At 39.9% G+C, this 22989-nt stretch overlaps 1 protein-coding gene across 3 annotated transcripts; it reads right to left on the bottom strand.

The window, feature by feature from the left end:
- Positions 1-5809: 5809 nt before the first annotated feature.
- On the bottom strand, positions 5810-17059 carry LOC117715336 (C-type lectin domain family 12 member A-like). 3 transcript variants are annotated; one of them, XM_076940649.1, is made up of 6 exons: positions 16680-17059; positions 13771-13843; positions 13049-13237; positions 12049-12200; positions 7856-7962; positions 5810-6338 (listed from the first exon to the last, which is right to left on the bottom strand). In XM_076940649.1, exons 1-6 carry the CDS (start codon positions 16749-16751, stop codon positions 6170-6172), a joined length of 762 nt encoding a protein of 253 aa, XP_076796764.1. In that variant the 5' UTR covers positions 16752-17059; the 3' UTR covers positions 5810-6169. The 3 variants fall into 3 exon arrangements, with proteins under 3 accessions (XP_076796764.1, XP_034367999.1, XP_076796765.1); XM_034512108.2 differs by having other exon boundaries at positions 13771-13869; positions 16680-17054; XM_076940650.1 differs by lacking the exon at positions 13771-13843 and having other exon boundaries at positions 16680-17058.
- Positions 17060-22989: the final 5930 nt, after the last annotated feature.

Here is a 22989-nt window from a genome sequence, read left to right as displayed (position 1 = left end):
GTAACTGTGAGAGACACAATCCATGGGCTGGGGTCCTGGAGTGAATGAAGAAGAGAAACAAACTGAACATCAGCATCCACTGCTCTCCATGTTTACAGATGCAGTGTGACCAGCTACTTCAGGTCTTGCCACCATAACTTCCCATTCATGTGACCATGGCCAGGGAAGATACTTGGGGACCAGTAGGCTAAGAAATCTAATGGATGCTCTCCAACAGGTATCCAGGAGATATAACAATGTTAAAGACAGGATAGAAAACACTGTTTGTTCCCTAATCATATCTACACCCTACTTAACACAAGGTCTTTTCCAAGTAGACTGATCTCTAACCTTCAGGTCCCCATCACATTCTGGAGACAAAAGTCACCTTGTGTTTTGATTGCTTTAATAATAAAAATGAGAAGTGTTTTGTTTGCTCTGCTCCTGAACCCAAATATGTGGCATCACCCAGGTGTCCACATATCTTTGGCATTTTCTTCAGTTTACTTATCTTCACTGGACAGGTGGGTCAACAATAGATGCTCCCATCATTGTCTTTCCTGCTTTGGCCTCATTCTGATCTTTGCCCTGCTTCATTTTTTATATTCATTGGTGTTCCACCCTTTCTGTTAGTAATTCCCATGAGTCCTTCTCTTTCCTCACTGTCCCATTAAATGAATGTCTAGAACTCTGTACCTTATCTGTAAGGAGCAGGTTGTGATAAGGCTTTAGGATCCCCTTGGGGAGAGGAGCGACAGGTCCTTCTCCTCTCAGGGATCATATACTGGATTGACTGTGAGGCTGTCAGCTCCACAAGAGAAGAGAGAGTATGCCAGAGACAGAGGTTTTGACATTCAATTACTCTTTAATGATGTACAGCAAACAATATATTATTACCAATGCCAAAGCTATTGTCACAAAGAGGTAAATTGCCACATTTCCTATGCATTGCCTCTATCAATATCAGCACCATGAACACAAATAATAAATTGCTAATTACCAAAGAAATAAGCAGAGCAATAGGTACATCATTTATTCATGGGTTATAAGACCTGAATCCTTATGATGGATTTGGGTTACATGTTCAGAGTCAGGGAATTGAATTGCTAATTTGACCTCTTAGGGGGCTTGACCATGAAGTTAGGGCTTGACCACAAAGTTGGAGGCATCAGTTTCTCTGCTGCTGCTGTGATGGTTGATGCTGCAGAGTGCTTGACCACAAAGCAGGAGGCACAGTCAATGCTGGCGGACTCTTGGTCAGGGGAGGATCACTTAGGCAGTCATGACTACCAGTGTGATGATGTCCCCTGGCCAGAGCTCCTTTTTTATGCTTGAATTGGTGTTATTGCTGACACGCATCAGATAACCAGTCGTGTCTGGTTATCTCTGGGTTCTGAACTCATTACAGCTGGTTAACACACTTATCCAAATAACTTGTTTTAATGTACAAATATTTTAATTCATAAGGATTCAAAACAACTTTTGGTTATCTAAATAAATTGTGGTTATCACAGCACTTCAAAAAAAACTTCACTTCAAACTTGCTTTATTATTATTATTATTATTATTATTATTATTATTATTATTACAAATATGGAGTCAGTCCTGTTAAGGGCCTGCTTCTTACAATAAGATAATGAGCTTTTTCATTCAGCATCATGGCAGCCCTCACCTTGGGGAATTTAATCTCATTTCTGACTATACACTTGTGGTCCTTCCACTTGTTGTTCTAAAGGACAAGTGAAAATGTTGCTAATGGTTCTCTAAGTTCCCTCTCCTTATCGTGTGTCTTCTACACATATTTCTCGAATGCCAATGCACCTCTCTGATACTTTCTTGTCTCCACTGGTTCACCAATCTAGCAAAGGGCTGTCTGTCCTTTAAATATAATTATGCACTTACTATCTGGATTGACAATATTTCCCCCGCCTCTAACACAGTGATGGCGTTTTCATTAGCCAATGGGCAACAGGTATTTCAGGCCCCAAATCTCTTAGCATCTGCTTTCTTGGCCCAATCTTGTTGGTTATTGTTCAAGTTTGATTCCCTGCAAAATGTCCTTTCATGTACATGGCTTGCAGGAATATCTCCCAGAAAAGAAAGAAATGAGAAATTGACTAGGTATATATTCTCAGTGAACTATCTGGTTGTCTCAATAGGAGACTCTGTAACCAGAAATTTGCTTACAGTCATTAAATGTTGAGATTCCTAGGAAAGAAAATGGATTAAATTGTACATACTGTGGAACCCTGAAAGGTAGCTTGGTTCCCAATTGAGCTAAGGCTTGAAACCCCTGAAACTCAGAAGGGACAGTAGGCATTTCACCTGTTCCCAGGCACCAGGCTTCTGTCACTAGCTGCAGCCTCCCTACCCCCCGTAGATTTGTGGTTATCAGTCATGGATGGGCAACACCCCAAGTCCCTCATATGTAAAGAATTTGACCTGTGGTCAAGTAGGCTCAAGAGAGATCTCCATTCTAATGAGGTACATAAAGGCCTGGAGAGCTTAGCCAATAAGCTTTTCTTCCTAGATATTCCTCCCTGCAAAAGGTATTTAACCTCAGGCCACCCTGAATAGTGGGGTATGATTTTACTCTTCCACTTTCTGCCAGGACAATAAATGCCTTTAATCCATGGAAATCTGCCATGGGCAGCCATGGAGAAGACCTTTGCCCTTAGAGCCACCTTCGAATCTCTCCTAGGCCTTGCTGCACTCCCAGCCACAGCTACCACCAAGCCCAAGCTCAAGCCCACCACAGACAAGACAAGAACTCCTTCTGCAGGACCAGCTGGAGCACCCCTCTTTTCCTCACCTCCTTTACCCCCACCCCTCCAACCCCTGGCCTAAGGCCAGATCCATCCTTCAGCCCTCACTCTATTCTCAGCTCTTCTGTGGCTTCCAGTGGTGCCTGAATGTCTGAGAGCTTGAGAACCAAACAGCCCTGCGCTCCTTGCAGGCCTGGGGACCCCCAACCCAGCTCCAGCCATACCACCCCTCAGACTCCACTTCCCCAACTCCAGAGTGATGTCCCAAAGCTGCCCTATATCTATCTCAATACTCACCTAGGACAGCACAGAGTAAGTATGGTCAACTTCCTGTGCCCTGCCTCTCCTAGTGGCTGAGCCCTGTGGTGGAGTAAATGTGGGACCCATACCCTGCCACATAAATGTGTGTAGATATTTACTACTGTTTTTAGTTTAGGGTTTGTGTTTTTTAACATTTTATTTTTGGAGAAGCTGTTAAAAAGAGATTGCCTCTTAAATTTTATTTCCAATTGCTCAGTGTGAATACATAGAAATACATTTGAGTTCTGCTGAAATTTTATCCAGTGATTTTGTTATGATATAAGGCTTACTATAGCAATTAAAAAACTGTATTGGTTCTTGTATTAGTCAGGGTGTTCTAGAGTCACAGAATTTATGGATTGTCTGTATATACTAAAGGAATTTGTTATGATGACTTAGAGTCTGTAGTCTAACTCCCCAACAATGGTCAGCTGTGAATGGGAAGTCCAAGGATTTAGTAGTTGCTCAGTCCCACAAAGCTAGTAGATTCCAACAAATGTTCTGGCAAGTAAATGCAGGCAGGCAAACAAGAGTGAATCTTCCTTCTTCCAATGTCCTTGTGTAGGACCCCAGCAAAAGGTGTGGACCAGATTAAAGGTGTGTAGCACCACCACACCTGGATCTGGGACTTGTTTTGTTCCAGGCTGACCTTGAACTCAGAGATCTCCATTCCTTAGTCTCCTTGGATCCATAGCCACTATGCCTCAAGATCTCCATGTTAAGATCCAGGTCAGAAACTTGTATCTCCCAGCCTCAAGATCTAGATCACCAGTGAGCCTTCCAATTCTGGATTGTAGTTCATTCCAAATATAGTCAAGTTGACAACCATGAATAGCCATTAACATTCTCAAGTATATTAATATATTAGGTTAAGTATAATATTAATTAGCTCCAAATAAAAAGATTTATTTTAACCCTTCCCAACATTCAAATTTGATATGCCTTTTTCTTGCCTGATTTTATTGCTAAATCTCTGACACTAGAAGTTGTTGAATGAAGTGATTAATGAAGTTCATTCTTATCTTATTCTAAAACTAGGAACTAGTTTCTCTTACTGGAACCATGATGTCAGTTCCAACTTCAGAGTTTTGCTCATTCGTTTGCTGTTTATTTTATGTCAAAGATTGGTTATGTTTGGTAGAGCTACTCCTTGTTTCCTAAACTTTACTATGACAGGGTGTTAGGTATTCACCAAATGCTTTGCTTTGTCAATAAAAAAATTTATTTTCTCTCACATCTTTTTTTCAAAATGTTTATAAATCTTTAATACAAGTTATTCATATCACACTGTGCTCTCTATATTATATTTTTCAGACTTTATTTTTTTTGAGGTTGAAATTTGCCTGGTTTATCATTGGAAAAAGAGAAGAAATAGGCTACACGGTCTTGTGTTCAGCACACTGTGTGCTGAAAACTACATGGTGATAAACTATGACTTAGTATCTTTGCAGTCAGCAAAGGAGACAAAGAAATGTAGACATAAACATTATAGAGAGGCAGGACTGCAGTCACTGTGTTACTGTGTTTGTGTGAGAGGAGTTGCACACTGCCTACAGTTCTTCTGAAAGGTAGATTGTTGGGCCTTGGATGAGGTAACTCCCTTTAACCTGCTACCTTCAGTCATGTAACACACAGGTAGAGGGTGTGATTAACAAGTCTCCACCTCCAGAGATTAAAATATTAATGAGTTATCTAAAGGCCAGTGGTGTAGCTAATTAAGTTATCCCCTCCCTTTTTTCCAATCTCTATAAAAAGTCAGGGGAGCCTGGCTTTTGGGGGGAAGCACATACCATCTACAGCCATTCATCATGACATGAACAATAAAAGCTTTGGAAAACCGGACTCCACGTGTTGCCTGATCTGTGGCCGCCAGGTTCCCAGCCTTTGGAATGCTGGAACCTTGAACTTCAGCAGCCAGCTCCCTGCTGCTGTACTGAAGACCCCCATACTCGGGAGACCCTTCCTCAACTCTCAGGAAATCACGACCACCCAAAGATCACAAGAAACCATACCTGGATGCAATCAGCAGAGGTTTATTAGGGAAAAGAGCTGGCAGCCAGCTGTTTGACCACGTACTCACGCAGGAGTAGGGTCCGACCCCAACATCCAGTCCGTGGAGCGTTTTAAAGAGAAAAACCACAAACCAGGGGAGTGGGGCGGAGGTGAGGGGTTGCCAAGGATAAAAATAGCGAAACATTCCAGAGAAACCTACCCTGCTAGGTTAATAGCCATGGAAATTACTCAGTACAATCATTTTTCTCAAAAATGTAGTCTTACCAAGTCACTGTCCCCTATACAGTCATTACAAAATATTTCTCACTTCCTCCAGTCACAGCCCCACCTAGATGGCTTGTATTTTTTATGGTCAGGAATTTGTCTTCCTGCTTCGGCCCCCACGCCCCCCCCACACACACACACAGGTGGGCCCGTTGCCTGAGGCAGGAGGAATGTAATCCAGCGAGTGTCTTCTGATTCAGAGGCAATGTCCTTCACAGGAATGTGAAGGCCTGAAATCTTATTTTCACTTCTGCATTCTGGGATCTGCACTTTTCCTGCTCAGGTCTAAGGTGAAAAATCTACACATATTTCATAAAATGGCCTTTATAATTTTTCACTCTACAGTACCAACGTGGGACTCCACCACCTACAGACTCCCTCCCCTCTCCCCCATGGACTCCCTCCCCTCTCCCCCTGCGAGATTTTTTTCCCCACAGTAGATGTCTTAGCAACCTTCAAATTGCTGTGACAAAACACCATGACAGAGGTAACTTATAAAAGCATTTAATTTGGCACCTGGTTCAGGAGAGTTAGAGTCCATGACCATCCTGGTGAGGAGGATGGCAGCAGGCAAGCAGACATGGCCTTGAGCAGTTGCTGTGAGTTCATAGCTCAATCCACAAGCCCAAGACAGAGACTGAACTAACTGGGAATGGCATGGGCCATTTAAAAAACTCAAATCCCACCCTCAGTGACACACCTCCTCCAACAAGGTCACACCTTCCTATGCTTCTGAAAGAGTTCCACCAAGGGATGACCAAGTTTTCAAATGCATGAGCCCCTGGGGGCCTTTCTCATCCAAACCACCACAGCAGGATAGTAGCTTCAGACAAGCAAGTACAGAGTAGCTACAGGCTACCATCTGGAAGGCCATTCAGCACACTTTCCACCTGGACCTTGCTGGCAGTCTTTTCACAAATGATTTTATTCTGATCAGTGCAGTATGTATAATAAAACCTTACTCTGTCTATAAATCCACAGTACATCCCATTTAAGTCATCTGTGCTTCCTTCAAACCTGGAAGAGAAAAGTAAACACACTTGGCAAGTTGTAGTTTGATTATACCCACAGAAGAGAATTTTCAAAAGAACATTATAAACTGGGTGGTATATTGTCTAAGTTAAATTTCAGTTGATGACTGGGGTACTTATATGTGATGTGAAATACTATTTTCTCAATTTCCCTCATCTGGAATACTTTCTATCATTTGATTCCAGACTTAGCCTCTCGTCCCATGGCTGATATGACTTAGAATAATGCCAGATCATAAGTCTCTACCTTAACTTTGCACTATCATCTTCAGGTGTCTTACCTAACAACCAAAGATAGAATAAAAGCAACTTAGAAAACCTGAAGACTGTACCATCTCTCATAAGATAGTTCCTGCTGTCCATATCTCAGGCAGTCCTTCTACCCAAGTAGCCTACAACATGGGTAAGTGATGATAAATGATATTTATAAGTTGAACACATTGTGGTTTTGATAAACATAACATTGACCCTCAAATTGATTAGTAATAGTCATCAAATAGTTTATCAGTTAATTCGGGAAGCAGAAGAAGCCTGGAGTGTGGGAAGGCTTGAGTGGGTGTGGTGTTGGCATGAGCTGGACAAGTTGAGGACCATGACCTCAGACCCTCAGACAAATCCTTCCTCTGGTCTATGTGCTGATGTTGATGGGATGTGCAGAAAGTGTTCACCATAGCATTCTCCCCCTGGATATTTGTGGCCTGAAGATTGCTCCCCTTCAGGGGCTGCTCCTACTGAACCAGAACCCATGAATAAAATCTGAGCCTGGTAAAGCACACTCATAATCCTAGTGTTAGGGAGACACAGGCAAGCAGATCACTGGGACTCCCTGAAACCTAGACTGTTGGAGAGTTCCAGTCCAGTGAGGGATTCTTCCTCAAAGAATCAGAAAGTAGAGAAAACACACACACACACACACACACACACACACAAACCACCAGAATTTGCCCTCTGACTTCCACTAGAATCAGAAATAAATATACATACACACACCCACATACCACAAATGCAGCACAAACATAAGTGCACCGTTCATACAGTCACTACACACACACACACACACACACACACACACACACACAAACACACATGCATGCACTCTCAATACAGACTTATGCATAAAGCCCTGACTAATTTGAAGCTGTCAATCTTTCATTCACTTTTGAATTTCAGAATATACCACAATATTAAGTACTTAAAGGTGTCTAGTGAATGTTTTTGGCTTCTGCAAACTTCTTAACTATTAGCAGTAATTTTTTTAGAAGAAAAAAATGTTTTCATAATTTGGTTACTGTAGGTTGTTGGAAATTTGCCACAATAATGACAAGATATGTGTGGCAACTCTCTACATAATTGAATGTAGATGTCACAAAAGTCTGATGGGGCAGTTACCTTTAAGGAAGTGGTGTCAGCTGAAGCTGCTTTTAATAGCAATCTACCAAGTTCCTGCAGAAATTGTCTCCATTCAAATCTAACTATAAAAATCCAAAACAACCAAAGACTTACCATTCAGAGAGGAACATCTTCTCACTCAGAGTCTCAGAGTCTCTGTAATCTTCTCTAGGTGACAATGCTAGCCAGTAACCACGTAACTTCTTAGACTTTAAAAATTCCTATAAAAATAGAAACAGCCTTTTTAATAAGCTTTTTCTTACATCTGTACCCTACATGACAGCTTTGGAGTGGCATTACCATTTTTCAATGTATTTTAAAAGGTTACCCTGTCTAGCCTTGATGTGAGAATATGTGCCTGGTCTTATAGATTGTAACTTCTTAATCTGTATTTGCTTAATGATTCTGGGAGTCCTGCTCTTTTTCTGAAAGGAGGTGGAGATGAGGTGGTTTTGGGGAAAAGGGGAGATGTAGTTGGAAAGATTGGGAAGACAAGAGGAAGGGTAAACTGCAGTAAGGATGCAATATACATACATACATATATATATATATATATTATTTGATACATATATCAAATAATATATATATTATTTGATATATGTATCAAATAAAAAAGGATAACTAGATAATAGATGGTAAATCATGATTGATTGAAAAAATTAGAAATATAGATACATAAATAGATGAATAGATAGAAATACAGATAAACAATCTGATAGTATTGCTTAAGATGTCAGTGTTCCAGGAGAAATTTTTGTGAACAGAATATCTATGGCTCAGACACTAAGATCAACAACTAATAAAAGAGGCCTCATGAAGTTGAAAACTTCTTTTGAAGGCAAAGAACACCATCAATAGGACAAAATGGCAGCCTGCTGAATGGGAAATGATTTTCAGGAACTCTGCTTCTGACATAGGACTAATTTCTGAAACATATAAAGAACTCAAGAAACTAGATGTCAACTAACCAAATAATCTAGTAAAAAAAAATGGGGTATAGATCTAAACAGAGAATTCTCAGCAGGTAAATCCAAAATGGCCAAAAGCACTTGAAGAAATGTTTAACAGCCTCAGTCATCAGGGAAATGCAAATCAAACTGACTCTGAGATTCCATCTTACACCTGTCAGAGTGGCTAAGGTCAAATACACTAGTGATAGCTCATACTGATAGGGATGTGGAGCAGAATCAGACTCCTCCATTGCTGGTGGGAGTGTAAGCTTGCACAGCTACTTTGAAAATCAATTTGATAGTTTCTCAGAAAAGTGGGAGTAGATTTATGAAGACCTAGCTCTACCACTCTTGGGTAAATAAATACCCATAGGATGGTCCACCATACTACACGGATACTTGCTCAACTATCTTCATAACAGCTTTATTCATAAGAGCCAGAAACTAGAAACAACTTACATGTTACTCAACTACACAATGGATAAAGAAAATGTGGTACATTTACTCAATGAAGAACTACTCAGATGTTTAAAAAATAACATGAAATTTGCAGGCAAATGGATGGAATTAGGACATAGACAGGAGCCTGGTTTCTGGCATGATCTTCATTAGAAGGGCTCCATTTAAGCAAGTGATGAAAACAGATGCAGAGAGCCACAGTCAAATATTAGGTGTAACTCAGTGAATCCTGAGAAAGAAGGGAGAAAGGACTGTAGGAGCCAGAGGGGTCAAGGACACCACAAGGAAACCCACAGAATCAACAAACCTGGACTCACAGAGGCTCACTGAGACTGGACCAACAATCAAGGAGCCTGCATGGGTTTAACCTGGGCCCTCTGCATATGCTATCATTGTGCAGTTTGGTGTTGTAGGATTCCTAACAGGAAGTGAGGCTGTCTCTGACTCTTTGGCCTGCTCTAGGGACTCTTTTCCTCCTACCAGGTTGCCTCATCCAGCCTTAATATAAGGAGAGGGGCCTAGTTTTATGGCAACTTCACATGGCACATCTGGTTTAGATCCCTTGGATTCATGCCCTTTTCTGAAGGGTAACAGAGGAGGGTTAGAGGGATGGGCTGGATGGAGAGGAGGGAAATTTGGGGTGGGGATGTAATATATGAGAGAACAAATTAATAATAAAGAGAAGATGTCAGTGTTTTGCAGCATATTTCCCTGTCTAGCAGAAAGAAAGCAGGGCCTGCTCTGTAGAGGCAGGGAAGAACAAGACAGAAGCTACAGTGTCCAGAGGCTGATGCAATCACAGAGCTAGCTGTGTTACAGCAGGATATCCTGAAACTGTGCAAACAATCAAAACCACCACAGGAGCTGGTCAGAACCATGGCTGACCCTGGCTGTTTCCAACAGTCCTTTATTTCATTGTTATGTTCTGATCAGCCTTGCAAAAACTACAGCTCTCCCTTCCATCTGATACTATAACACTCCTAATCCTCCAGTGTAAGAAAAAACAAAGAGGGTAGATCTTGGTTAAACCCTGATTCATTCCAGAATCTTCTTTAAGTAAATCTCACAAGACAATTATTTATTTTAATGTATATGAGTGCTCTGTCTTCACACACACCAGAAGAGGAATCAGATCCCATTGCAGATGGTCCTGAGCCACCATGTGGTTGCTGAGAATTGAACTGGAGACCTCTAGAAGAGCAGCCAGTGTTCCTAACTGCTTAGTCATCTCTCCAGCTCTACTTGTGCTTTCTAATAGAACCTTTCAACATTTTTCATTCTGTGTGTGAATTCTTTAATGTGTCCAAGAAGTTTGCAATAGTGGGTTGATGTCTCTGTGATCTCTTCAGCCTTCACCAGTAATGATGAAAGAACCTACTGATTCGTTGAGTAACATTAATATAGGGTCAATGAATATCATAACAGTTTTCTGGTCTAAATATTTGGTTAGGGAATATTCACTCTGGGCCAAAGGAAGTGGATAATGATTACAAACCAGACTTAACAGTAAAAGAGGAAAGCAGCACCTTAGCCAGAGAAAAACAGTAACTACAGAGCCAAGAGACCATGCAGAATTTTTGATCAAAGTAGCCTTTGTGTGTGTGTGTGTGTGTGTGTGTGTCTGTGTGTGTCTGTGTGTGTGTCTGTGTGTGTGTGTGTGTGTGTGTCTGTGTCTGTGTGTGTTTTAAGTCAGTTGGGTTTTTTTTTTAAAGTAAATACTTATACATGATCACTTGAGAAAGGTCAATGAGACAGAGTACTTGATATTATAGAGAATTCTTTTCTCCTATAAAAGATGAAAAGTTTCTTATTGTAGAAAAGCTGAGCTCTTATGGTGATATATTTTTTGTGCCACAATAAATGAGTATAATTTAGGATCAGCAGATCACACTGGTAATTCTAGTCCTTGGAAGGCTGAGGCAGGATTGCTGTGAGAGGTTAGCCAGGGATACTGAGTAAGACTTGTCTCAAAAAAAAAAAAAAAAAAAAACCTAGAAAATAATTAAAGATTGCTATGTAAAAGATCAGAACTATTGACTAATAAATAAAATGCAAAGATATTATTTTGACCAGTGGTTCTCAACCTATGAGTTGCTACCCCACTGGGAGTTGAGTGACCTTTTCCCAGGCCTTGACTAAGACAATCAGAAAGCTTAGATATTTACAGTTATAATTCATAACAGTAGCAAATTTACAGTTATGAATTAGCAACAAAAATATTATAGTTGAGGCTCACCACAACTGTATTAAAGTTGTATTAACCTGTATTAATAGTGAGGAACTGTATTAAAGGGTCACAGCATTAGGAAGGTTGAGAACCACTTACTTAAACATAAACAAATAAATAGGAGAATTCACTTTTGATTGGTCCTAATAACTCTGTTAAATATGTATATTTAGCATTTGTTTCCTCTCTATCAACCCAGTGTACTTATTTACATATATATCATTCTATCTGGATTACATGGTTTTGTTTTGCCTAGTGAACAAAAGATATAATATAATGACAATAGAGAATACGCCCCCATGTGGTTTTTATGGGAGTGGTGAGCCTTGGCTATGATACTTTCTGACTTTGGAGAACTACTCAGAAGGCATACACAGAAACCTGCTTCTACACTTCCAACTTGGAAATACACAGACCTGAGGATTCTGGGACTCCCTGATCTACCCATCTATCTTGCAGTTTCTAAAATTCCACTTAATCCAAAACCTGGTGTGTTTTAGCTTGATTGTGATTTTCCTAAGACAAAGTACAAACCCCAGTCCTCTGGGTTTGTGAGGAAAACAATCCTGAGTCAAGACACTGCATGTCTTCCCATTGCATACCTCTGTAACTTGTATTTCATGATGTGAAGCTGATTCCTTTTTGGAGGAAACAGAGTCATGGAACCTTACCAGTTCATCCTTGTTCTTAACCTTCAAAAGGCTGGCATTCCGAGAAGAGCAGAACTTAACACTCTCTTGCCATGTTTTATACCCATTGGCTTCAGAATAACAGCTGTTCTTGTACCATTGTGAACCCTTTGGACATGGTTTACATTTGTGCTCTAGAAGGACAGAGGTTTACAGGTTGTTTTCAACACTCTTGACAATTATCCCTTTATTGTCTGGGAGACATTGACCAGATTTACTGTGTTCCCTCTCTTTAGGTCAAGAAAAAAACAAATCCTCTACATCCCTATTTATCCCCCTAGAAACCTGACACAAAACATGGACAAACCAAAAACATTCAAGTACCTGACCAGATTCAGACATATTGCCCATCACTAGGGAACTCACTTATGATTCTAAAAATTAATCACAGCAAATATGCCATCTAGTAAACACAGGCTCCCTCAGCCACATCAGACTGCCTTGCCCTCCAGGTGTCTCTCTGGCCTTCAACTCCTGGCATATTGAAGAGTCATCTCAGAAGCATGGGAAACATAGTCTAACACAAAACCTACGAAGGTGCTTGTAGGCAACACCCACTCTCCTATTCCATATACTGCCCAGACCTCATTTCTTTGCCAGGGCTTCTCACTCCTTCAGTACTAGCTGAAATTTAGGAGTGAGGTCATTTATAGAGGCTTCCTTTCCTCATCATCATCTCTTGAGATCTGTGCCCAGGACAATGGTAATACACTGCAGATTAGAGAAACTGTGTATACTGACTGGCGCTTCATTATGGAACTGTCAGAACCCTGTAAGTTGTCAGCTTGTATTTTTTTACTACTTTTCTTGTTTTTCTCTAACTAGGGAAGTATCAATAACTCATTTACAAAACTCATTTAATTTCACATTTAATATAGGCTCTGTGAGAAAGTAATTCTTAAAGGAATCTAAGGCTTACTTTTTTTTTTTTTTTTTTTTTTTTTCTGCCAAGGAAACAGATTTGAGAGTAATGCAGGATTACCTGGATCTTTGTTGTATAGCTCTTGACACAGCTGGGTGGCTATGTTTTGCAGCATGGTAGAAAGGTACTGGATTTTCTTGGAGTCATTGCAATTGTACATCAACTCTAGAGAAATATTTCTTTGAAGTTCTTCCTTGAGGCTTTGTAATTGACTTGATTTTTTCATTTCTGTCTCCGAAGATGTATAAACTCCAGGTTTTTTTTTCAAAGACAAAAGAAGAGAAGAAAATGGTAGATGATTTTAAAAATACTTATAAATTCTAAGTTATTGTATCACCTTTAGAAATTTGATGAAGTTTTTTTTCAGTATTAACATGTTAAAGTAGTATGAAAAGGCTTCTTTGGAGGAGTGATTGGAGAGACCAAGCATATGAAGCATATGTCTATTGACTACATTATAAGGCCACACTTGGGGCAGATTATTACAAGGACTGAATTCAAAGAATAAACATTGGTTCAATAAATCCTGTCATTCTACATATCCCAATGAGCCAGAAAATAATTATATAAATGCATACATATATAATATGTAAACATATGCAACACATAACAGACTCACCAGGTTGCATTTATATGTTTATTCACATGCCTGTGGAACAATAAAATAATTTGAGAGGGAGAAGGCAGGAGATGAGAGGGATTATTGGGAAGGGGGTGAAGATGAGGCAACTATGTTTTAATGAAATGTAAAATATCTTTTAAAAGAATGTGTTGATACATACAGATGCCTCCTATGATCACCACTCCAATGAACCTCAGAAGGCACAGAAGAATCAGAATGATGACTGTTTTACGCTGTGAATGGGAAGCAGCAGAAGATACTGTGAAAGGAAAAAGCACAGCATTCTAGAAGCAACTCACACCTTAACTCATCCATCCATCTATCCATCCATCTATTCATCTATCCATCCATCCATCCATCCATCCATCCATTCATCCATCCATCATCCATCCATCCACCCATCCATTCATTCATCCTTCTATCCATCATCATCCATCCATCATCCATCCATTCATCCAGACATCCATCCATTATCTATCCATTCATTCATCTTCCCCTCATTTCTTTCATCTATATATATTGCTAGAAATTCACAGATTTTTTCAAGAGAAATCACATAGGAAACCATAACTAAGACACCAGGATTAGTTTCAGATTTTTGACTATGCTATGTCTTATCCCACAGAAGTTTCTGTTCATGAAATGTCTCAAATATCTTACCAATAAGATCAAGGCAATAACTTTTAAAAAATAAGAACTAAGTTAATAAAATTTAGTTGTTTTTAATGATAAATAAGTCTCATAGGCAAAGACATTAACCCTTAGTTTGACAAAAGACACAAAGAAGTAAAGATAACCTTATAAAATAGAGAGAAGGAAACCATTTTTCAATATTTTCTATAATTTTTTAACAAAACTTTTTTTATAGAATGTTTTCATTATTTTATGGACAATGAATCACAAACTAGACTACCTCCCTAAATAGTTAAAAAAAACCCAACATGTTAAGGCATTACATGATTTAAATTATCTCCATGTATGTATATAGGAAAACACTGTTTCAAAAAAGTAATTCAAGAATAACCTAATATTTTTACTCTGCTCTTGAAATATTTTTTATTTCAACAGATGATAGGATAACAATGTTGTGAAATCTTACAAAGCATTGTATAAAAAAATAAAACTTGATTTCTTAACATTTTGGAAAATTGTTAGTGAAAGTACTATATTTGTTATAGTCCTTATCTAGGTTTGAAATACAAACTCATAGTTTATCTTTTGTTATAATTATTTTCTCATTTATTTATATATTCAATTATTTAAAAGTTATCAGATCTGTGTCAGTTAGGTACTAGACACTATTGTAGCTGCTAATAAAACAGAGTAGAAGATCTGTGTGTTTATGCTGTCATCTAGATGCATTTTAAAGTGATAGGAACAAAGTGCAAAATGATTGATTGATTGATTGATTGATAGAGAATTGATCAATATATAGATAATAGATATAGATAGATAATAGATGATAGAGATATATGATACAGATAGAGATAACAGATAGATGATAGATGATTGGTAGATAGATAAGTAGATAGATACATAGATACATAGATACATAGATACATAGATGATAGATAGATAGATAGATAGATAGATAGATAGATGATAGAGAGAGGGGGGGAGGGAGAGAGAGATGGATAGGAATTTGAAACTGAAAGCATGAGATAACTCAGAAATGCACATTGAGTGGCACTGGAGCAGGAGACCTGGGAAGAGCCCTCCAGTACTCCATCAATGAACACAAGTCAGGACAAGCAGAAAAACCAAACCAGCTCAGCCACAGGAATAGTGAAAACCAGGAGGGTGTGTCCTGGAGAATGCAGTGTGAAGGAATTTCCCACAGGTTTCTGTGTGTTGTGGGTGTTGTGCAGAGTATGTCATGTTGTGTAATGCTGTATTGAGAGTAGAGCCTCACACATGCTCAGCAGTGCTCTAGCACTCAGCTGGATCCCCAGCTCTCTTCTTACTTCTTACTGAGACAGGATCTCACTTAACTGACTGTGCAAGTTGACTCTGAACTCACTAGAAGTCCAGGAAGACCTTGAACTTCCCATCCTCCTGGGTAGCTTAGATGAGGAAAGCTCCCTCAGATCTAGCAAAAAAAAAAAAAAAAAAAAAAAAAGCAATCTTAAAAGGGACTGCTCAGCAGTATAAAAACAGTAGGGCAGCAGAGCAGTGAGGCAGAGACATGAGGCAGAGGTAGCTCAGGGCTGACTGCACTTGCTGTGCAAGCCTTACAACCTAAGCTAAATCCCTGGTGGTTCACATAGTACAAGGAGAGGACTGTCTCCTCAAGGTGTACTCAGGCCTCCATACAAGCACATGCACACATACACACACATACACATATGTGCACACACACATACATTCATACATGTTCACACGTATATGCATACACATACATGGATTAAATTTAAACTAAATGTAAGACATAGAATAGAGATCTGAATGCTAGGATAAAACAGGGAAACCCCCAGAGATCTAGACTGGAATAAGCTCTGTGAACAATGAGTAAAGAAACCAGATAAAAAAAGATGTTCTCCCTTTCTTTTTTTTTTTTTCTCCAACACTACAAGATGTTTACTTTTCAAAACTCTAGCAAGAAGAACATGTAAGCCCATAACTCTCCTGAACAAGGTATAATCCTAATTACATGGCTTCAGATGAACGAACACAGGAACACACACACAGAGACACACAAACACACAACACACACACAAAACCATTCACTATAAAACACCATCATTTGGAAATACAATCCTATCCCACATATCTGAATTTGATATTAAAAAAATGTAAAATACTATGTTTTAGTGCAATGGCTTAAAGAAATGCCTTATGCCTTAAAGAAAAAAAATATTTTCAATCACTTTGATATTTTGGTTTAAAATGATAGGCCACATCAAAAATTCATACAGCATATTAAAACTTTTTTAAAAAAAATAAAAATTAGAAACCCTGTCTCAAAAAACCAAAAAAATAAAAAATAAAAATAAAAATTAAGAATTCACACTCCATGGATCTGTGGACACTGCCACAGCCTTACTTCACATCCATGGCTTGAAATCTTACCTTTCCCCTCACATTTGTCAGACATTTGGGTTTCTTCTTTCTTATGGGAGTCCTGGAATGTGAGATCTGCATGAACAGTTTCTTCAGACATGGAGGAATATTCAAAGAAAGCTCCAGAAATTGTCCTTTCTGACAATTCTCAATTTCTCAAAGTTGACAGGGCTGATGGTTAAATAAGTCTACATAGACTTTCAACCCTCTGTAAACTGCAGCTAACCTCACAAGCTAGAATTTCTTTTTGAAAAATCCACTATGCCAATCTCTCAAATATGTTCCCATGAGCCACAGTCAGTCTGTGGCCTCAGACAAGAACAGATATGGTTGAAAGAGGAACACTTTTCTTCCTCAAGTTTCTTCCTTTTTCTTTACATAAAGTAATTTTCGAAATTGTGCTTGGATAATATTAGCTTCATATGAGTTGCACAAGTCGCTCTTACCACACAGTGCAGACACAGCATAGGATTAAACTCTCAAGCAGGGAAATAATCAGAATGATTCAGATCTCAAATGCTCCCTGGTGTACCACAGTGGACTGCCACAGGTACCCTGAGCACAGAAGGGTCAAGGTCCTCTGAGAAAGACTGACTTAGGACTGCACATTCACAGGGAAGACACACAAAGAGTGTGAGATGAAAGACTATGCTTTCTCTCTGCTGCAAAAGTTCTGGTTGGATTAATAGGAGCTTTGCTCTCAGCAGAAGCAAGTGGATCCCAGCACTAGGGAAGCAGAAACAAGTGGATGTCTGTGAGTTTCTGGCTAACATCCTGTACATAGTGAGATCCAGGACATCTAATACTACATAGAAAGGCACCATCTCAATTCATGCCCCCCAGTAAATAACTAAGTAAATATAATAAAACATGTGACATTACCACTACCACGTGTGTGACTTGTAAATAAATAGGCGAGTCAAAGATGTAAGACATATCCTGGGTCCTGCTGGTACTAGCTTCCTTCCCTTTTTCTTTGGTTTATTGAAGCACCTCATGTGGATTGAGGCTTTGTGCAAAAGGACCAGGTTGTTTTGGGGTTTCCTGGCCTGCAGAACTTAAAGGATCTCTCAAACACAGATTGCTGCTCTAAGCATGCACACTCACAGTGTGGTTCGTTACACCAGGTTCATAAATCATTTTCTGTTGTTCAGGGAAAATAGGTGTCTTTATGGTCTGGGGACTATGACTTAAAGCTAGGGCATCTCCTCAGTCTGCAGTGCTACTTTTTTGTTTGTTTGTTTGTTTTTTGAGACAGGGTTTCTCTGTGTAGCTCTGGCTGTCCTGGAACTCACTCTGTAGACCAGGCTGGTCTCAGACTCAGAAATCCACCTCCCTCTGCCTCCCAAGTGCTGGGATTAAAGGTGTGTGCTACCACTGCCCAGCAGGCAGGCAGTGCTACTTTTTAAATACCTTCTCCTAATATCTCTTTGAAATTCTTATTGATACTTTGGCACATATAAATAATAAATAATTGCAAGGAAAGATTTTGAATATTACCATCACAAAGAAATAACATGTTTGGAACCATGAGGCGCCTAATATCCTGAGATACTCTACTGAAGTATCACTGTGTAGATGTTTGTGAAACCAACTGGGATGTAACAGTAAATCGTTGTGCAGCTGAGGCTGGCCCAGAACTCAGCTGTGGACTTGCACTCGGCCTCCTTCTGAGTTCTGAGATTACAGATGTGCACTACCCCGCTTTGTTGAGCATCTTTCAGTGCCTTCCACAGTAAATAGGATTATATGGACACGGTGTAGGGGTGCTGCTAGTGGAGACCAAGACTATTTTCACCAGAGTCAGACCTGTAACAGTTGGTTTTATTCCAACTAAAATTTCCTTTTAGTACAACACTAGGAGGATGTTCTTCCATGCGACCGCTAGAGGACAGTATCCCTCTAGGGAGAAAACTGGTTCCTCAGCCTCTTGAAGGTTTTCTTGGTCAGGATTCTGGGTGTCCAGAGTCTATTCCACTACAGATCTTCTACCAAACTATTCATTCCTGCCACAACTGTGCAGCAGCTAGCACTAAAAATTGTTCTAGGAAACAAATCTAAGAGTATAACCCAAAGCTTCCGGATTCAAAAGTCTAGATTTGTAAGTACTAAGATTCAGTTTCACTGTATTAATAGAACACTATGCACTGTGACCAATGCTTAAAAATTATTTTCACCTGAAACCAAGTGTCAATAGTTGCATAAATTTCAGAAGACAAAAAAATACGTTACAGTAGTAAAGCATGAGCATGAAAATAAAGAAAATAAATAATTTGACATTTGCTGGTTTCTTCTAAAATTTGCAAAATTTACAGATATTAACAACCAACCCAAGCCTTTGGTTTTTTTTTCTTTTCCAATGCTCTTATAAGAACATAAAAGTCTCTGTGTGCTGTTAAAGTAACTCCTGTAATATCCCCATATCTTTGAAACTTTATTATTTGTTTTTGATGGCAAATATGTTTTGTTTTGTTTAACTTAGTGTAGAAGCATACCTCTCTTGTAGATTTTGTACCTCTAGATAATAATCAATATCTGTCACAGTACTGTCAGTTTGAAATGATCTAAAGTCACCTAAGAGACATGTTCCTGGGAATGCTTGTAATGAATGTTCTAGGTGACTCCATGTGGGGAGACCCACTGTAACTGTGAGAGACACAATCCATGGGCTTGGGTCCTGGAGTGAATGAAGAAGAGAAAGCAAACTGAACATCAGCATTCACTGCTCTCCATGTTTACAGATGCAGTGTGACCAGCTACTTCAGGTCTTGCCACCATAACTTCCCATTCATGTGACCATGGCCAGGGAAGATACTTGGGGACCAGTAGGCTTAGAAATCTAATGGATGCTCTCCAACAGGGATCTAAGAGATATAACAATGTTAAAGATAGAATAGAAAAGACTGTTTCTTCTCTAATCATATCTACACCCTACTTAACACAAGGTCTTTCTAAGTAGACTAACCTCTAACCTTCAGGTCCCCATAACATGTTGGAGACAAAAGTCACCTTGTGTTTTGATAGCTTTAATAATAAAAATGAGAAGTGCTTTGGTTGCTCTGCTCCTGAACCCAAATGTGTGGCATCGCCCCAGTGTCCCAACACAGATCTTTGGCATTTTCTTCAGTGTACTTAGCTTCACTGGACAGGATGGGTCAATTTGCTTTGGCCTCAGTCTGATCTTTGCCCTGCTTCATTTTTTATATCCATTGGTGTTCCACCCTTTCTGTTAGTAATTCCCATGAGTCCTTCTCTTTCCTCACTGTCCCATTAAATGAGTGTCTCAAGCCCTGTACCTTACCTGTAAGGAGCAGGTTGTGATAAGGATTTAGTATCCCCTTGGGGAGAGGAGCAACAGGTCCTTCTCCACTCAGGTATCATACTGGATTGACTGTGAGACTGTCAGCTCCACAAGAGAAGAGAGAGTATGCCAGAGACAGAGGTTTTGACATTCAATTACTCTTTAATGATGCACAGCAAACAATATATTATTACCAATGCCAAAGCTATTGTCACAAAGAGGTATTGCCACATTTCCTATGCATTACCTCTATCAATATCAGCACCATGAACACAAATAATTAATTGCTAATTACCAAAGAAATAAACATAGCAATAGGTACATCATTCATTCATGGGTTATAAGACCTGAGTCCTTAAGATGGATTTGAGTTACATGTTCAGAGTCAGGGAATTGAATTGCTAATTTGACCTCTTAGGGGGCTTGACCATGAAGTTAGGGCTTGACCACAAAGTTGGAGGCATCAGTTTCTCTGCTGCTGCTGTGATGGTTGATGCTGCAGAGTGCTTGACCACAAAGCAGGAGGCACAGTCAATGCTGGCGGACTCTTGGTCAGGGGAGGATCACTTAGTCAGTCATGACTACCAGTGTGATGATGTCCTCTGGCCAGAGCTCCTTTTTTATGCTTGAATTGGTGTTATTGCTGACACGCATCAGATAACCAGTCGTGTCTGGTTATCTTTGGGTTCTGAACTCATTACAGCTGGTTAACACACTTATCCAAATAACTTGTTTTAATGTACAAATATTTTAATTCATAAAGATTCAAAACAACTTTTAGTTATCTAAATAAATTCTGGTTATCACAGCACTTCAATAAAAACTTCACTTCAAAATTGCTTTATTATTATTATTATTACAAATATGAAGTTAGTCCTGTTAAGGGCCTGCTCCTTACAATAAGATAATGAGCTTTTTCATTCAGCATCATGGCAGCCATCACCTTTGGGGAATTTAATCTCATTTCTTACTTTACACTTGTGGTCCTTCCACTTCTTGTTCTAAAGGACAAGTGAAAAATGTTGCTAATGGTTCCCTAAGTTCCCTCTCCTTATCGTGTGTCTTCTACACATATTTTTCAAATGCTGATGTATCTCTCTGACACTTTCTTGTCTCTACTGGTTCACCAATCTAGCAAAGGGTTGTTTGTCCTTTAAATACAATTATGCTCTTACTATCTGGATTGACAATATTTCCCCCCGCCTCTAACACAGTGATGGAGTTTTCATTAGCCAATGGGCAACAGGTATTTCAGGCCTCAACTCTTAGCATCTGCTTTCTTGGCCTAATCTTGTTGGTTATTGTTCAAGTTTGATCCCCTGCAAAATGTCCTTTCATGTACATGGCTTGCAGGAATATCTCCCAGAAAAGAAAGAAATGAGAAATTGACTGGGGATATATTCTCAGTGAACTATTTGGTTGTCTCAATAGGAGACTCTGTAACTAGAAATCTGCTTACAATCATTAAATGTTGAGATTCCTAGGAAAGAAAATGGATTAAATTGTACATATTGTGGGACCCTGAAAGGTAGCTTGGCTCCCAGTTGAGCTAAGGCTTGAAACCCCTGAAACTCAGAAGGGACAGTAGGCATTTCACCTGTTCCCAGGCACCAGGCTTCTGTCACTAGCTGCAGCCTCCCTACCCCCCGTAGATTTGTGGTTATCAGTCATGGATGGGCAACACCCCAAGTCCCTCATATGTAAAGAATTTGACCTGTGGTCAAGTAGACTCAAGAGAGATCTCCATTCTAATAAGGTACATAAAGGCCTGGAGAGCTTACCCAATAAGCTTCTTTCCCAGATATTCCTCCCTGCAAAAGGTATTTAACCTCAGGCCCACCCTTAATAGTTGGGTATGATTTTACTCATCCACTTTCTGCCATGACAATAAATGCCTTTAATCCATGGAAATCTGCCATGGGCAGCCATGGAGAAGACCTTTGCCTGTAGAGCCACCTTCGAATCTCTCCTAGGCCTTGCTGCACTCACAGCCACAGCTACGACCAAAACCAAGCTCAAGCCCACCACAGACAAGACAAGAACTCCTCCTGCAGGACCAGCTGGAGCACCCCTCTTTTTCTCACCTCCTTTACCCCCACCCCTCCAAAACCTGGCCTAAGGCCAGATCCATCCTTCAGCCCTCACTCCATTCTCAGCTCTTCTATGGCTTCCAGTGGTGCCTAAGTGTCTGAGAGCTTGAGAACCAAACAGCCCTGCCCTCCTTGCAGGCCTGGGGACCCCCAAGCCATCTCCAGCCATACCACCCCTCAGACTCCACTTCCCCAACTCCAGAGTGATGTCCCAAAGCTGCCCTATATCTATCTCAATACTCACCTAGGACAGCACAGAGTAAGTATGGTCAACTTCCTGTGCCCTGCCTCTCCTAGTGGCTGAGCCCTGTGGTGGAGTGGATGTGGGACCCATACCCTGCCACATACATGTGCGTAGATATTTACTACTGTTTTTAGTTATAGTTTGTGTTTTTTAACATTGTATTTTTGGAGAAGCTGTTAAAAAGAGATTGCCTCTTAAATTTTATTTCCAATTGCTCATTGTTAATACATAGAAATACGTTTGAGTTCTGCTGAAATTTTATCCAGTGATTTTGTTATGATATAAGGCTTACTATAGCAATTAAAAAACTGTATTGGTTCTTGTATTAGTCAGGGTGTTCTAGAGTCACAGAATTTATGGATTGTCTGTATATACTAAAGGAATTTGTTATGATGACTTAGAGTCTGTAGTCTAACTCCCCAACAATGGTCAGCTGTGAATGGGAAGTCCAAGGATTTAGTAGTTGCTCAGTCCCACAAGGCTAGTAGATTCCAACAAATGTGCTGGCAAGTAAATGCAGGCAGGCAAACAAGAGTGAATCTTCCTTCTTCCAATGTCCTTGTGTAGGACCCCAGCAAAAGGTGTGGCCCAGATTAAAGGTGTGTAGCACCACACATGGATCTGGGACTTGTTTTGTTCCAGGCTGACCTTGAACTCAGAGATCTCCATTCCTTAGTCTCCTTG

Source organism: Arvicanthis niloticus, chromosome 9, assembly GCF_011762505.2.
Source record: "Arvicanthis niloticus isolate mArvNil1 chromosome 9, mArvNil1.pat.X, whole genome shotgun sequence".
Lineage (NCBI taxonomy): Eukaryota > Metazoa > Chordata > Mammalia > Rodentia > Muridae > Arvicanthis > Arvicanthis niloticus.
Note: the sequence above shows the minus strand (reverse complement) of the source record. Positions and strands in the feature narration are given on the sequence as shown.